Below are 17,018 nucleotides of genomic sequence, written 5' to 3' on the forward strand. Positions count from 1 at the left end.
CTTTTCACCAGCTTTCTCTAGTTGCGGTGAGCCGGGGCTACTCTTGGTTGTGGTGCAAGGGCTTCTCACCGCCATGGATTCTCTTGTTTCAGAGCACGGGCTCTAGGAGTGTGGGCTCAGTAGCTGTGTTGCCGGGGCTTAGCTGCCCCAAGGCATGTGGAATCTTCCCGGAGCAGGGATTGAGTCTGTGTCCCCTGCAGAGGCAGGTGGATTCTTATCCACTGTACCAACAGGGAAGTCTGCAAAGTTTTTAATGTCAGAGTTGGTCACCACTGGGCCCATCAATGAAGGGAGTTCTCAGAGAGGTGGGAACATAACAGGAAACCTCCTTCATGCCTCCAGGCCCAGGGTCAGCTCTCATTTCTCCTCTCGGACTCTTCCTAAGTCCCGGAAATCACTTCCTCTCTGCTTCCAAAGTCCTTTGTGTCTGTGTCCACAGTGACTCTTATTCTGTTTTATCTCAGTGGTTTTCTTCCCAGTTTGCTAGTCTTCCTAGCGGTGGACTCTCCTGGGAAATCACTTTGGTATTCCCTGCTGTGCTTGCCACATAAAGGTAAACTTTGAAGAAAGAGAAAAAAAAATGGGAGCATGAAAGCCCTGTCTCTCCAGCTGTTTCCTGATGATTAGAAAGCAGTGGCACAAGGAGAGGGAAGGAAACGCCAGCTCCAGCCCTCCTCAGAAAGCCAATGTGATTATTCAAGCAAAAGCAATCCATGTTTTAGGGCAGATAGGTTTGTGACTTTCAGAATAGTTCATTTCAATTTATAAGAGCTCTGACCAAGCAGCTTTATTCACACAATACAGGTGCTGACCGAAGAATGGGAAGATTTCCGGTTTATTTCACATTTCTGTCCCAGCTGACCCTGAGTGCACTGGGCAGTCAGTATTTGTCTTTGGTGTATTCCCATCCCTCCCCAAATTGCCTGCTCTCCATATGGATTTCCATTCTTGCTCTCTGCCAACGAGATTCCCAACTTACCTGTTGATATTTAATAGACTACTCTTCCTGAATCAAACCCATTTTTCAAGAGGACTATGAGTCATTAATGCATTTAATGGGAAGGAATGAAGTTATAATGTTGGCGTTATAATCTGGAATGGAAACCTCCCCCCTCCCCTTAATCACTTAGCCAACTGCCTACTTTGCTTTCTTACAATACAGTTTAAGTTTACTCTGGGAGCCAAACAAAACAATTGCAAGCCAGTTCAGTATGTTGCTTGCCAGAAATTAAGGGCATAGACTCCGAGTCTGATTGCTAGGTTCAAATCGGTAGGTCTTCTTCGGTAGGTCTTCTGTAGGCTTTCTTCTTATTAGTTGTATGACTTTGGGCAAGTTATAAAACGTCTTCTGACCTGGTGACTTTATCTATAAAACGCAGCTTTGTTCTCTACCTCATCTGGACGTTGTGTTCCGTGAAATTAACCATGTAAAGGCTTTTGACGGGGGTGGGAGGGTGTTATCTTCTTTTGGTGGGTTCCAGCATCTTCCTGTGATGGTTGTTCAACAGCTAGTTGCGATTTTGGTGCTCTCGTCGCAGGAGCTGAGCTCACGTCCTTCTACTCTGCCATTTTGAACTGGAAGCAGGGAGCTCTTTAGTTGCTTTTGTTAGTCAAATAGGTAAAGTTTGGACTGGATCAGGCCTTAAGCTACCGGCAAGGGGCAAAATGCCTACTGCAGTTGGTGAGCTCTAGGTGGCGCTAGTGGTAAACAACCCGGCTGCCAGTTCAGCAGACAGGAGAGACTCTGGGTTCCATACCTGTATGGGGAAGATCCCCTGGAGAAGAGCAGGACAACCCACTCCAGTATCCTTGCCTGGAGACTCCCACGGACAGTGGAACCTGGCAGGCTACGTTAGGGTTCACAGGGTCGCAAACCTTCGGATATTACTGAAGCGACTTAGTACTCACGTGCACGAGATGCTGCCAGCTCTGATTCTCTGTCTCTCTGAGAGACTCTGATTGTAAGTTAGGGCTTTCATTGTAAGTAGGTGGCTATGTAGCCAAGACAAAGCCTGGGGTGCTTAGAATAGTAATGCCTAGAGTGGGAGAATCCCAGGGGCGGGGGAGCCTGGTGGGCTGCCATCTATGGGGTCGCACAGAGTCGGACACGACTGAAGCGACTCAGCAGCACCAGCAGCAGAAGCAGAGTGGGAGAAACCTAAGAAATCATCTGCCTTTTGAAAGGCAAACTGTTATTCCCCCTACTTCGCAGACAAGTGAGGTCCAGGGAGACCCACTGACCCTTGAAAAATGGGTTTGATTCAGGAAGAGTAGGATATGCGAGAACGGGCCCCAGGACTGGACACTAGGGAGTGGTGATGATGGATACACTCCATCAGGAAACAAGACAATCCTGAGCTGTTAGAATCAGCGACCACCCTAGTTTCCAAGGCCTGAAAAAGTCTATTAATTTTTTTATATTGTCCAATGCATAGTAATTGTTCTCCGTTTCTCTCTGCACCTCCCTGCCACTTCCTGGCAGCCCTGAGGAGTGGAAGATTTCCTTTTTTTGGACAGAGAAGGTCCAGAGCCGGCTTCCGCACGGATATCCGGCCCGCAGGGTGCGCAAAAGGCAAAGACCTCAGTTTTGGGGGGTCAGCCCGCCCCTTTCCCAGATAGAACGCTTGTCGCAGGTCCGGAGTGCCCCACCGCCCGTTTCCCCGGGGCGAGGCCTTCGGAGGCAGCAAGGAGGCGACGCTGAGCACAGATCTGGGGCCCGACGTTCTGAGCATACAGTGGAAAGGCACTAAGAGCCCCAAGATGAATAAGCCTGGACTTGGAAAACGAATGTCTAACACAGACTTGGTGCTGTTAACCTACTCATGTTTCTGACCCCGGCGATTCAGTCTGCGTTTTTATTAATATCAATCAGTTGGGTTGGAATGAAGATTCTTGATTCGCGGCCCCGTGTGGTGGAAGGCAGGTTATTAGTAGAACCGGTCCGCATCCCACGCCGGGATCCCCGGAGTCGCAGACGGGTGTCCCGGGGCGCAGAGAAACCTGGAGGTGGACCCGTCGTCCGCGTGGCCCCACCGCCGCGCTTCCATCCCGCGGCCGCCGAGGGGCGCTCAGGCTGCGCGGGTACCGATGCTGCCGCCAACGCGGAGTAGCCGCCGACTCGCGGATCCCTCTTCGCGCCCTCGGACGAAAAACAAAGTATACCTTTGTCATCCACCGAGCGCGTGCGCGACGGCAGCACCTCGGCCGGCCGCCGCGTGAGGGGCCCGCGGGCGTGCCTGGCCGCCTTTGGGCTGCAGCCCCCTGCCCCCGTGGGCTTGGCGTGCCCTGGAGGCAGCCGGGGTGCAGGCCCGGCCGGCCTGACCTCCCTTCCATCCCGAGCACGCCACGCGGGGGGCCAGAACCGGCACCAGCTCCTGCCCGGACGCAGCGCTTCGCCCCGCCCTCGCCGTGGCCCGTGCACTTAGTTTTCTGGGCATTCGGCAGAGCGGGAAGCGGGCGAGCGGGACCACCCCTCCTCCCCGGGCATGGATATGCGAGAACGGGCCCCAGGACTGGAGTTGTGGGGGGAGCTTCAGCTCCGCCGAGCCGCCTTTGACTCGCTCGCTGCACGCCCCACCGCCTTCCCTCCGAAGGCACGTCCCAGGGCGGTCCTCGGATTCCCGCAGCCGCGCGCCAGTCCCGGCCCCAGCCCAGCGCGCCGGGCCGAACTACAAGTCCCAGCAGGCCCCGCGCCGCGAGGGCCGGAGCGGGAGGCGTGGCTCGGCCCAGCGCTTGCGCAGTGAGGCCGCCCCAGCCTGCGAGTACCACACCCCCGGGACGGACAGAGGGGAGGCAGAAACATCCGAAGCATTAAAGCATCCGCGGGAGCCCGAGGGGAGGAGAATGGAGTGACAGAGCAGCGCGCAGGGTGGGGGGTGGGGGGGAAAGTGTTGAGGGAGGGGGGGAGGGGGGACACAGAGGGAGGAAGAAGCGGCGGCGGCGGCTCCTCTTTGCAGAGGTGGAAACTCCGAGGGATAAGAGCAAAGAATAATGCGGTAGGCTAGGCGGGCTGCTCGCTCCCGGCTCCGGCAAGCAGCGGCAGCAGCCCAAGCAGCGGCAGCAGCAGCAGCGGCAGCACCGTCAGGCGCTGACAGCCCCGCCGGCCGGCTCCCTCGCTGACCGCCGACTGTCAATGGAGCTGGAAAACATCGTGGCCAACACGGTCTTGCTGAAAGCCAGGGAAGGTAAGAGGCAGGGCGGGTGCGTGCCTGGCGCCTTCGCCACGAGCCGGGGTATCGGGCGGGTGCGGGATGCCCGCAGTGAGTTTGGTCGGGAGCAGGGCACCTCGGAGAGTGCTCGGCAAACGCTTCACGGTTCCTGCCCTTGTGCTCGGGGAACCTGGACTTGGGCAGAGAAGAGGAAACGTCACCTCGAGGTTGCAAGGATTAGGATGCTAAAACAGATTCCCTAGTTTCCAGCTCTAACCTTACCGTGCCGTGCCTTCTCGGCAGCTGTTGAAAGGTCAGTTGGAAAGGCGTTCATTCAGGAAGAGATGGGCAAACATGCAAATCAAACAGCTTTTCCGAGTTGGCCCGGGATGGTTCTGTGAGTGAATTCGTGTGTGTGTGTGTGTGTGTGTGTGTGTGTGTGTGTTGGGGGTGGAGGGGCGCCGGCTGAGTTGATATAGGTTATTGCTGGAAACCATCCGCTGGGAATGTTTCTTAGGGAAATCCCGTCGTGTGGAAGGAAGCCTTTTAAAGGCAAAGTAAGATGTTGAGGAATTAGCCTGTTCACATAACGAGAGGATGGTTGTGCAAATCATGTAGAAAAGAATACATGATTTCAGGGGTGGTTTTTACCCCCATTGAGGAGGGAGAGATTAAGTGGATTTTTTTGGGTTTTGGCTTAATTAAGAAAAGAAAGATAAGTGTGTCATTGCTTAGATGTGTTTTGGATGCAAATCATTAGATTTTCTGCATTAGGTTAGCAGGAAATATCGTCTAAATGGAGTGGGTAAGAAGCTAAGTCGAGACTATAAACGCACTTTTTGACTCTTCCTTGAGATGGAGAGAGGGAAGGGGTGAGAGAGAAAGTGGCCCAGAAACTTAAGATGCTTCCTAAAATGATTCTGTGCGGGTAAGCATACATATTTAGGAACACCTGGAATTTATGTAACATTTCTTTTGCCAAGATTTGAGCTCTGGGTGCAGCCTTTTTATGAAAAGGGAAGTGGTTTTCCCTTTCATGGGAGGAGGCTTTATTTGACACCCAAGGTCGAATGCAGTCTCGGTAAGGTCTTGACTTCAGAAGAGTACAAGGCGAGCAGTCCACGAAAACGCCCTATTTACTTCTTAATATTTTTCATTCACACACTCTGATGAATGAAGGAAGACTTTGCTGGCCAGCAGTAAAACTGTTCATGTTGATCCAGCCGATTCCATCACCTTGTGGCACTGTACACGGGGTGTGAGTAAGTGATGCACAACTCAACAGCTCATGTCGTAATTTCAGCTTCGTTTGTCTCCAAAGCAGCAGCCTGGAAGGTTTGCTTCGGAAACTCCAGCCGAATTGGGAATGTGCAGGTCTGTTCTTCCCATTGCCCAGAGCTTTGGTGTGAACAGACTTTTAGCAGAGGCTGTTCCTGGTGACTTCAGTTTCTAAAGCCCGAGTATTTTCTTTTTTCCTAACCCAAAATTTTTAGCAAATTGGACCAAGAGGCTCGTGGGCTGTCTCCTGAACAGGGCAGTGAGTTCTGGAGGGGAAAAAAGCGGAGAGAACAGCCCCCGGCTCACAGCCTTTGCAGCTGCCACCTAGTGGTGGAATGTGGTTGTTCACCTGAGGGCTCGGGGGCTGGGAAAGTTTTCCCTCTCCATTCTGAAATTTTTTCCTGGGAAATCATTGGATGTGACGATACTGGAGGCTTTGCAAGTTTCACTGGTTTCTCCTGTTGCCCGGGGACTTCTGCTGCCTACTTTTGCTGCTCTACACTTATTTGCCTAGAGCTTGCTTTTTTTTTTTTCTTAGCATTTGATTGCTTCTTTTAAAATGTTTTGCTTGGAGTGGGCAGAGTATTATTAATTTTCTCCCCCAGTTTGGTCTCCCCAGATTTTTTCACTGAAATGAATGCACCGCTTGGTAATTTTGTCTGTCAGGTTAACAAATTGGGTTTTTTAGAGCCTTGGAAAAGAGAGCTACAGTCTGGAGGCTTATATGGAATGACCGAATTACAGTGATTAAAAAGTTCTCAAGAATGTGTCTTTTACTTCCTTTTCCTTTTAAAGTCTTTTCAATTTCTCTTTGAGACTTTGGTAGTCATCTCAGGGTGAGAAAATAGCTCCTGAAATTCCTTTGAAATGGAGGGGGTCTTCCCCGTAAGAATACGGAGAAACTGACACCTGAATGAGAAAAACTAATTACTTACGTGGAAATTTCATTTTGAAATCTGCATTTCTCCCCCTCTTTCTCTTTTATGTCTAAAGAGAATCCACGATTTTAAATGCTTCCACTTTCTTCTCACTGGGTCTTTATTAAAGATTTGAGCATATATATTCTAATTACTGTAGAAGCTTTTAGAAATAAAAGCTATTTATTTTTCTCTTCTCAATTCTTACATAGTTGAAGTCATTCTTTTCAATTAAATAATTCTCCTAGTAACCACATTACCCGCATATTCAGAAATGAAAGTTCCAGTCAGTATAATGAAAGCTCTAACATAAAATTTGTTGTATCTTTAAAAATCTGAATTGTTTACAATGTTTAAAACCACTTCTTCCTTGAAGGTTCTTGTGAGTGGTTATAAATGAGAAATATGGTTTGTGAATGCGAAATTTAATTTAGTTCAGTTAACAAAATAGATTGTAAACAATTTAAAATGTGGCTTTCAAGTAAAAGTCACATTTGTCCCAAACAATAGAGAAACAGGCCTTGAAGAAAGACAGACACACTTTGGAAATGCTATAAATTTGTAGTTGTCTATGTTGGTGGGTAATTTGGGGGACTATCTTTTGTTATTATTATGCATTCTCAAAGGCAGATGTCTTCTAAATTCATTGTAAGTTAAAATTCTTACCATAATAATACTTCTATAAAGTGGAAAAATGAGTACAGCAATAAGATAGAAAATCTGTAAGTGAATTAAAGTGGTTCATCATTAATAATTAGAAAACATTGGAAACAGCTTGCACCTTTGTGACTTTTTTGAAATAAGATGAAGATCTGGGTTCAAAATTTTAAACCACCCAAATGTACTTTGTTCTGGACTCAAGAGAGCATCAACTTGATCATTCTCAGGAACTTTAGATTACTCTCCTAAAAATGGGTGGTTAAGGGTAAAAAAAGAAGTTGAGACTGAATTCATGCCAATTTATGGAAATGAGCTAAGTGATTAAGCATTTAATGAAAAGGAACCCAAGACTAATTCTATCTATCTATTTACATTTCAGAATCTCAGAAAATTGGCAAGCACACTAATGCTGAAATCATAGTAGTGAGAAAGAGTGTTTGCAGAGGGCCTTTTGTGTGTTTCCTTTTGATTTTATTGTTGCAGTAAAGGTTTTTGTCATGTTTTAGTGTTTTGCCTCACTTCTTTGAACGGTGGTGAGAAGAAATTTTGAAAGGTCCCACCCTTCCTTTCTTCCCAGGGCAGTAGTAGTCATATTTGATCAATAAAGAGGACAGAGAGGGAGTATCGATCACATTTTCCTGAGCGTGGTACCAGCAGGCACGACTATAGAACTGAGAAGTCAGACACGTCATGATTTTTGCCCTTGGTCAGGATGTCGAAAATCAGAACGTGCAAGGACCTTTCACTCACATATTTCTGTAAATTTGTTGGCCTGGATCTTCCCAGTGATTAAGATTGGGGACCTGGAAACAGGTGACTGCAGAGGCTGGGAAGGGCAGGAGACGGGAGGGGGTTTGAATGCAGCCAGCCTGCTGGGACAGACTCAGCATTCCACGGCAAGGCTGAAAGCCCTTCCCTCTTTTCCTTGCAACCCTAGTTCATGATGACAAAACTGAAATATTGTTATTAGAACACTGTAGTGTCTCTGAAGCCCACAGCCGTTTTAACTGTTATCGGCAGGCATACTTAATCCATCCCCGTGGCTGCTTCTACCCTAAAGCTTCTCCGCACAGAAGAGCAGCACTTTTTGCATCCTGAGCTCGGGCAGCTCATCATGTGTTAAAGCTGCTGGGCCTATTAAGTACAATGCCATCATTAAACAAAACTGCCTTTTACTTTTTCTGAGTTTCTTTTCAGTCCTGACAACTCGGATGTGGAGAAACCAAAAGCAAATGGTTTCAGAGGCCTTGCTTTCTTACAGAAAGGTTTCAAATGATGCTTTTAATTAATCTAGCTGCCGGTTTTTAAAACCATCAGATAAATGCCCTCAAGACTCTCATCTTTCAATAGCTTAGCTGCTTCTTGTCAGATTCTAAACTCCAGAAAGCTTGATTCTTCCACTCCCCAGACTAATCCTTGTTTAAATTATGTCTTCAGCAGCCATAACTCTTGTAGTGGCTTGCTAAATGATACCCTTTGGGTGTGGGCCGAAGACTTCAATAACATCTGAGTGAATTTCAGGAAAGAGCTCAGTGCAGGACCAAATTGACCTTTACCAAGGGCCATTCAACCCAGACCTGGGAATCCACAGTCTTCTAATGAAATGGTTTCAGGACTTCGGTCAATATTTAAAGTTAATAATTTGTTCCCGGTATATTTGTGGCTCATGGTAAAGCATTATAATATCTTGACATTTTTGAAATAAACAAGTCTTACGGTTACAAAAAGATATTACTACAATAGATCATACAATTCTAGGTGAAACTTGAGAAGATGATAAAAGTGACTAAAAACAGGTGACACAGAAAAGGAAAGGGGGAATTTCTTCAGTCTTACAACCCCTAGCCCCCACACCTCACTTCAAAATAGAATAGTGAAGATAAAGGGTTTTAAGATGTGATTTTTAAATGATTAAAAATAGATTATGTGGGCTTAAATAATAGGAATGATTTTTACTTTGAAACACATGCATGCTGTTACATTTCAGTGGAAAATTTTATTTTAAAATATCCTAAATATTGAAACGATTTTAATCCATAAAGCTTCTTAAAATTTTATCTTTTAGGGATAAAGACAATATTGTTGCATTTAATACCATCCAGACAGTTGGGGGAAGCACCCCATTTGGTATAAATCATGCTTGCTTTTTTTTTTTAAGCAGAAATTCTTTATTATCATCAAATATTCAAACAGTTATTCATGGTACCTTTTAAAGAGAAGGCAGTTCTGTCCTGTCTAGACTTTGCCCCCTCTCCTAGTTTCTTGTTTTATGAAAACCATTTTTAAATTGTCTTTTGAAATTCTTACAAGGCTCAAATCATTCATTCATTCATTCAGCCTTTGATTGTTGAAGGACCCTGTGGGAGGTGACATTTTGGGTGTTCACCTTGGAGAGGTGCGGCTGGAGGTGGGTAAAGAGATGGAATTGGACATCATCATTAACTTCTTAGGCTTTTAACCTGATAAATCAGATTTGAGTAGAACCTGGTTTTTCCTCCAAGGAGCTGAAGCTGATTGTGGTATAACCTGCTTAGCTGGAAATTGTTGACTCTGCTGTGCCTAGAGCTTGGACACTAGCCTGCGGGACCAAAACATGACTTAAGGATAACTCAGAGGTCATATTTGAGGGATAGGCTGGAATCTGGAAGACAACTGCTAATTTTCCAAGACGGGTGTTTTTATGAAGGTCAGTCCCTACAAATGGAAACCGCTTAAGACTAACATAAGAGGTCCCTTTGGTTGGGGGTGAGAAGACCCAAGAAGAAACTGGTGTGCAGAGGTGTCTTCCAGGCAGCACCTCAGTGGTCTTCCTGGGGCAGCCCCTGGGCGGAACTGATGGGCCACCGTTCTGGAGGAAAGATAGTGGGGGCCGCCTTCCTTTGGATTTTTCTTGGGATTTCTTGGGGTTGAGCACTTCCTCTGGTAGAGCCTGTCACTTGGAATAACCTGAAAATGTTCAAGTGTCTGTCTAGTCGTCTGAATATGTGCCCTCCAACATGGTAGCTACTAGCTGCATGTGACTGTTTAAACTAATTAAAGTGAGGGACTTACCTGGTGGCCCAGTGGGTAAGACTTGGAGCTCCCAGTGCAGGGGGCCCCCGGTTCGATTCTTGGTCCGGGAACTCGATCCTGTGTGCCAAAACTAGAGGGCCCGAGTGCTGCAGCTAAGACCTGGCACAGCCAAATAAATATTTTAAAAATTAATTAAAGTGAACTATTCCATTCCATAAGTGTGCCAGCCACGTTCAAGTGCTCAGCAGTCACAAGGGGCCAGTGGCTACCCTGCTGGATAGTGCAGAAGGGGAGTACCCCCAGCTCTGCAGAAAGTTCCTGGGACGTAACTCCCAGGGTTCTACACACATTGAGTTAAATGAGGGTGAGAACCTCATAACTCTGATGTGAAGATTGGGAGAACATAAGGGGGAGGGGGCAGGGGGAAGGAAGTGAGAAACAGAGGGGCTGGGGGATCGGAGATTAGGACTGTGTCCTAATCAGAGAAAAACGCAGTTCAAGGACAATCATAAACATTGGTGGTAGTAATAAGCCCCTCATATTTCTCACCTTCCCCACCTTTTTTTGTATCTTTTTGGGAAATTGGCCTCGATTGAGCAACTGACTGTCCTGATTCAAATTAAGTGTGTATTACAGGCTTCCCAGGTGGTGCTAGTGGTAAAGAACCTGCCTGCCAATTCAGGAGACTTATATAAGAGTTGCAGGTTCGATCCCTGGGTTGGGAAGATCCCCTGGAGGAGAGCATGGCAACCCACTCCAGTATTCTTGCCTGGAGAATCCCATGGACAGAGGAGCCTGGCAGGCTACAATCCATAGGGTCACACAGAGTCGGACACAACTGAAGCGACTTAGCATGCAAGCAGATACACACTATTAATTAAAAAAATAAAAAATTGTGTGTACAGTAAATCCACAGAAAGAAGGGAAAAAAAACAACAACCCCGCTTTCTATTTACTTCAGAAAAGGTGGTCTAAAATGAACAGGGCGATTGATAAAAACAATTTTAAGAGTTTCCATTTCTTTTGAACAGGACAGATTGCAAGAAGATCATGGAGAAAGATGTCAAAACCACACTGTTCTTGTATCCACTTTAAAATGATTTCTTCCTAAAAACTTTTCCTGTGAGATTTGAAACATTTTAACGATGACGATGTTAGAATACACTTAGAAAGCAGCATGATTATTTGAAACAATAAAACAGCTCACTGCTGTTCTTGGGGTCAGAAGCAAAGAATAGCTATCTGAAGTTGTGCCAAAGAGTCAACTGGTAACCTCCTCCTGACAGAAGTCAGTAATAAATTAGGCTAATTTCCACGGGGCCTGTTTTGTCTCTAGGAATCTGTAGCCTGTGGAGTATCAGTATTTTTTTTTTTTTAAGGCAGTGATGAAATAAACCTCAAAGGACAACTTCCGGGACCTGTGCAGAAAGTAAAAGAAACAGATAAACAGATACGAACATTCCTGGGTTGGGAAGCGGCCACAGAGGCCCACGGGGTGGCCAGGGCCTGGGCTTCCCCAAGGCTTCTCAGGGGTTTTCCTCATCGGTTCTCCACTTTTCAGAATAGAAATCACCCCTGCTTATCAGTTGGGGAAACTGAGATGGAAGAAAGGGACCCGCTTGTTCAAGGTTACTTGAAATGTGGACTTTTCTGGAGAAGCCCTCCAAAATCCTTTAACATTGCCAAAGAAATCTTTCCCTTCCCTTATAATCATATTAATATAAGCCCCAAACTCCTACAGAAACCAGAACCCCCCAAAACCAAACCCATTTTTCAGGGCTGTATGGTTTCTAAATGTAAATGCTCTGAGGTTGCCATTGTGGTCGAGAAAGAGTCTCTAACAGATTTCCTGGGGAAAAGGGCAAAGAAAATGGGAATCTAACTGCCCTCCCAGACCTTGATTTCAGCTACATTGAGAGCAGTTGGAGGATGTAATTCCTACTAGGCTCTGAATGACTACCATAAGGTGAGTCCTCGCAGTCAGCGTTTCCATTTTAAAAGTAGAACTGTTGGGACTTCCCCAGTAGTCCAGCAGTTAAGACTCCATGCTTCCAAGGCAGGGAGCCTGAGTTTGATCCCTGGTCCAGGAAGATTCCAGATGCTTCAGGGCAACTAAGTCCGTGTGCCACAACTACTGAGCTGGTGTGCTGCAACTGAAAAGATCCTGCTCGCGGCAATGAAAATCCCACCTGCCACAACTGAGACCTGGCACAGCCAAATAAATAGATAAAAGTGACAATTTAAAGAAGCAAAACATAGAACTCTTTATCAACACCAATGAATCTGTGATTGGCGGGGGTGGGGGCGGGGAGGGGACAAATAACATACATGCCCGTGAGTGTGTGTGCACACGTGGCCGTGATTCTTTCTGAAGCCGCATCACCTGTGTTCTCCCACACCCTCATGCATACCTGCACACCTGAAGAGCAAGGCCAGTCAGCTTCTTGGCATTCTTGGTCCTCCTGGCAGGGCTTGGGGAGAATCTTGAGTAGCCAAAGAATTGCCCCCGAGGGACAGGAGCTTAAAGGAGATGGACGGTAGTAGCCACACGTTAGTGGCGGCAGCCCTCTCCTGGACAGGGCCGGGTGTGAGCGAGCACCCAGCGCATGCAGGTCACGTCTGCCCCGAGCCCCGCTTCCTTCAGTGCCTGCTGCCCCTCGGGAGATCCTTGTCCCCAGGGACCTCTGTCTGATGGTGGCACCTCAGGTATATGCTCTGCTGCTGCTGCTGCTGTTGTTGCAAAGTTGCTTCAGTCGTGTCCGACTCTGTGCGACCCCATCCTCTGTCCCTGGGATTCTCCAGGCAAGAACGCTGGAGTGGGTTGCCATTTCCTTCTCCAGGTATATGCTCAGGTCCCTGCAACTCTCTTTACTAATAAAAAAGTGGGGGGACTTCCCTGGTGGTCCAGTGGCTAGAACGCTGCACCCCCAAGTGCAGGGGGCACAGGTTCGATCCCTGGTCAGGGAGCTAGAGCACAGGCGTCTCAACTAAAGAGGCTGGGTGCCACAACTGAAAACTCGGCACAGCCAAATAAATAAATGTTAAAAAGAGAAAAAGTAGGGGGCTGGGAAGGGGGAGGGGGAGACCTACTGGAGTGATTTCCCTGCCACATCGCGGGGCACACCCCTTCTCCCTCCCTAAGAGAATGTGTGAAGCAGCCTTTTTCCCCAGAAAAGCTCTCTCAGGGTTAACCTTTTAGATATTTCAGGGGTAACCGTGTGGGTATTTGCGTTTAGAAAGCAGAACATGTGTGTACGCACACGTTTTGCATTCATTTAGCAACTTTTCAAGGCTCTTTGGGAGCTGAGAGTCTCTTGGGGGCTGTTGATGGAGAGGAGACAGCGGGGATGTCACCAGCCCCCTAATGAGGGGACAGGAAGTAAAGCCTTTGATCTGCTCCTGCAGAGAAGGTGAAGCTCTGAACTTAACCACTACAGGAAAGGAAGTGGGGGGTGAAGGATAGAGTGACTCAGCTACAGGGTAGAGAAAACCCAGCCAGTGTAATTGGTCTGCATATCTGATAAAAGGCCTTATGAAACCTCATTTGAAATGGAATTCCATCTTGGCACGGGTCTTAGCACACTTGTGAAATGGAAACAAGCTGGAGAAGGTCAACAAACGGGCCACGGAAACGGCGTTCCCATGGCTTGTGCAGGAGTGCGCTCTGCTCCATCAGACACTCAGGAAGAGCTCCTGGGGATGCTTAGATAACATCCCTGAGAAGGAACCCCAGGCTCTAGAAAAGTAGGGGGTTTTTGTTTAGTTGCTAAGTCATGTCTGACTTGAGACCCCGTGGACTGTATGTAGCCTGCCAAGCCCCTCCGTCCATAGGATTTCCCAGGCAAGAGTACTGGAGTGGGTTGCCATTTCCTCCTCCAGGGGATCTTCCTGACCCAGGGATCGAACCTGTGTCTCCTGCACTTCAGGTGGATTCTTTACCACTGAGCCACCAGGGAAGCCCAAAATGGGCAGTCGGGTGCGGACAGAGAATTGGGCTACAGGCTTGATCCCATTTTTCTCAAGCTGAGTGCTGTTGTGGGTTGATGCCACCAAGCCTACAGTCACAGATTAAGGAGGCTGTCAGTCAGATGAGTGTGTGCTTGCAACATAGGTGTCCAACTAACCTTGATCTGGGAATGATTGACTGATGCTATGTTTGGTATGTGGAGGAGGGGAAGAGCCAAGAAAATAAGATCCTCAAGAAGTGGCCTTGGGGGACTTCCCTGGTGGTCCAGTGGCTAAGACTGAGTTCTCAGTGCAGGGGGCTCAGGTTCCAACCCAGCTCCCATGCTGCAACTAAAGATCCTGCTTGTCACAACTAAAATAAGACCTTGCATGCTGCAACAAAGAAGGAAGAACCTGAGTGCTGCCGTTAAGACCTGAGCAACCAAATAAATAAATGTTAAAAAAGAAAGAAGTGGCCTTCATGTTGCAGTAGATGGCAAATGAGGAAATGACTCAGCATGGTTAAGAAAGATTAACAAAAGGTATAGGGCAAATTGGAAAATGTTTTCCAAATGTTTGTCTTAACTGTGAAAAATGTCTGGCAGACCTCCCCGCCCCCACCCCCAATTTGGAAGTGGTGTGTGTTACTTGTTTTGGAAGAAATAAATATTTGCATTAGTCCAAACATTCGGGGCAAACAGTTTGCCCCAATCTGAAGGCTCTCTGTGGTTCAAAGATGTTTCACACTGATAGCACTCATACCTTTTTTGGCTAAATCGGAGGTAGCTTAGGACACGATCCTCACATGCTTTTCGCATCACTGCTAGAACAACGCTGAGCAAATGGAAAGAAAATAGGAAGCCAAACATTGCTCCTTCCAGACCCCGGAATGGCTGATGACTGACCTGGCATTTGAAGGATAGAATTGTTATAGAAAAATGGCCTCTTTGCTCAGGGGCAAAGAGGCTGGATCCAATTAAGACAAGGAAAATGTATGCTCGCTCAGGGGAAAAAATGTCCAAACAGTCAATCCTGTAATCCTCTCTGCAGAGGAAGGGGCCTTCACGACGGGGCTTTATGGATGATGCCAAACCCTGTGCTATATAATAATTAGTAACCATTGCTTATTCTGCCACACACTCATTCCCCAAACCACTAACCATTGCTTGGGGTGGAATGCATCAGGCCTAGATATTTGCCCCAGATGTCTTCCCATCAGTAGTATCCAATTAGAGGGTTTTTTAAAGTTAAAGCTTAATTTCTTATAACATAGAGCAGGATGCAAATTAAAGAAGGACAAATCTGATTTCCTCGACATTTCCACGGGTGACTAAGGTGAGGGCTGGTCTTCCGGTTCCCTTAAGTTTACTATCAGGTGGCTAACTGTTTTATACCCTAGTGCCCGGTACTGTCGCTAGTCTTTCTGGGCGGCTTACAAACATTTAAGGAATGCCCGTGAGGGGGTCAAGCATTTGAGAGGCCTAATCAGAGAAGTGAACTTACGTCTGCTTATAATTTCATTCTCCCATGGTGGGCCTTTGCGTTCTAATTGTCTGCCCTAAGCAGAGGGCTTGGGGGAAATCCCTGCAAGCAGAATTCCCAGTGGAGTAACCCTAGGTTGGTTTCTGCATCTTCCCTAGTGTCATAAATCCAATATTTAGTTAAGTCCCACTGTGTGGGGGGCCCCATGCTAGGCTCTGAGCGGGGGACAGGAAACAATGGAGTTTCCATTTCTTTCTTTTTAAATAAAGGTAGTTTTGTTTTAATTTTATTTATCTTTTTGACCACACTGACTTTGGGACTAGTTTCCCGACCAGGGATCAAACCAGTGCCCTCAGCAGTGAAAGCATGGAGTCCGAACCATTGGACTGCCAGGGAATTCCCCCCTTCTTTCTAATGGGATCATTTAGGAATTATACAGTCCTTTGTACCCATGGTTTCACTTACTCTTTACAGTCCTGTGAGGTGTGTTTTATTCTTCCCTGTATTATAGATGAAGAATCAAAGACTAAGAGAGGTAAATGCCTTTTCCTGGTGCAGTCTGCTAGTTCCACAGCCCAGATCGAATGCAGAACCCAGTCTCCACTCTGGTAGTCTTTCTGCTCCATCCCAGCTGCTGCCCTCAATAATCTTACCAGCTAACAGGAGCATCAGTACTAACATGTATGTAAAGTAATCAGTGTGGCACTGTGACTCATAGTTCAGTATGAATCATTCTACCTGATTTGAAGCCTTTCAGACACTTGCATGGACACTGTATGCTGTGTGTGTGTGTGTGCTTAGTTGCGCTGTCGTCTCTGACTCTTTATGACCCCATGGACTGGACTCAGTCAGGCTCCTCTGTCCATGGAATTTTCCAGGCAAGGATACTGGAGCAGGTTGCCATTTCCTACTCCAGGGGATCTTCCCGACTCAAGGATGGAACCCGTGTCTCCTGCCTTGCAGGTGGGTTCTTTACCAATGAGCTGCCTGGGAAGCTCCTGCACAGACAGTACTTGCTTGCTAAAGAAAATGCAAAGAACAACGCAGAAAACATGAAGAAGGAAGTACAAATCTCCCTCCTCCCATGTGCCCCTGCTACCTGTCCCGCCCCTCAGAGATAGTTACTGTCAGCATTAAGGTGGGCATTTTCCCCGATCTCTGTATGCATGTATGAACATACAGATACATTTGACACCAATAGGATCTGGGTATACACGTGCTTCTGCAGCTGTTTTCAGTCAACAGTAAGTTGTAGTGCCTTCCCATATCTGTGTTTATAGTTTCCCATGAGATGGAAGGGTGTAAGGAAAAATTGTGAAAGACTCTGGAGTGTCGTTTCAATGGAATGCTGGGTGTTTTCTAACAGACTCTTAGGGGTTATCTGGTTGTAAACGGGTCTGTGTCTTTGATTGTTTAGAAGTAGTTTAAATGATGTATTTAACCAAGACATTTACCATAAAGAAGGCACTGGAAAAGACCCTGATGCTGGGAAAGATTGAGGGCAGGAGGAGAAGGGGACAACAGAGAATGAGATGGTTGGATGGCATCACTGACTCAATGCACATGAGTTTGAGCA

General features: G+C 47.1%; 1 protein-coding gene across 2 annotated transcripts in view; it reads left to right on the forward strand.

Annotated features, from left to right (window-relative positions):
* Positions 1-3,936: 3,936 nt before the first annotated feature.
* GRK5 (G protein-coupled receptor kinase 5) overlaps positions 3,937-17,018 on the forward strand; it is a 232,187-nt gene continuing 219,105 nt past the window's right edge. For both annotated transcript variants that reach the window (XM_068961250.1, XM_068961251.1), the window contains exon 1: positions 3,937-4,184. In XM_068961250.1, coding sequence (XP_068817351.1) covers positions 4,133-4,184 — 52 coding nt within the window. In that variant the 5' untranslated portion in view covers positions 3,937-4,132. The remainder of the gene's footprint in view (positions 4,185-17,018) is intronic.

Source organism: Capricornis sumatraensis, chromosome 23 (genome assembly GCF_032405125.1).
Source record: "Capricornis sumatraensis isolate serow.1 chromosome 23, serow.2, whole genome shotgun sequence".
Lineage (NCBI taxonomy): Eukaryota > Metazoa > Chordata > Mammalia > Artiodactyla > Bovidae > Capricornis > Capricornis sumatraensis.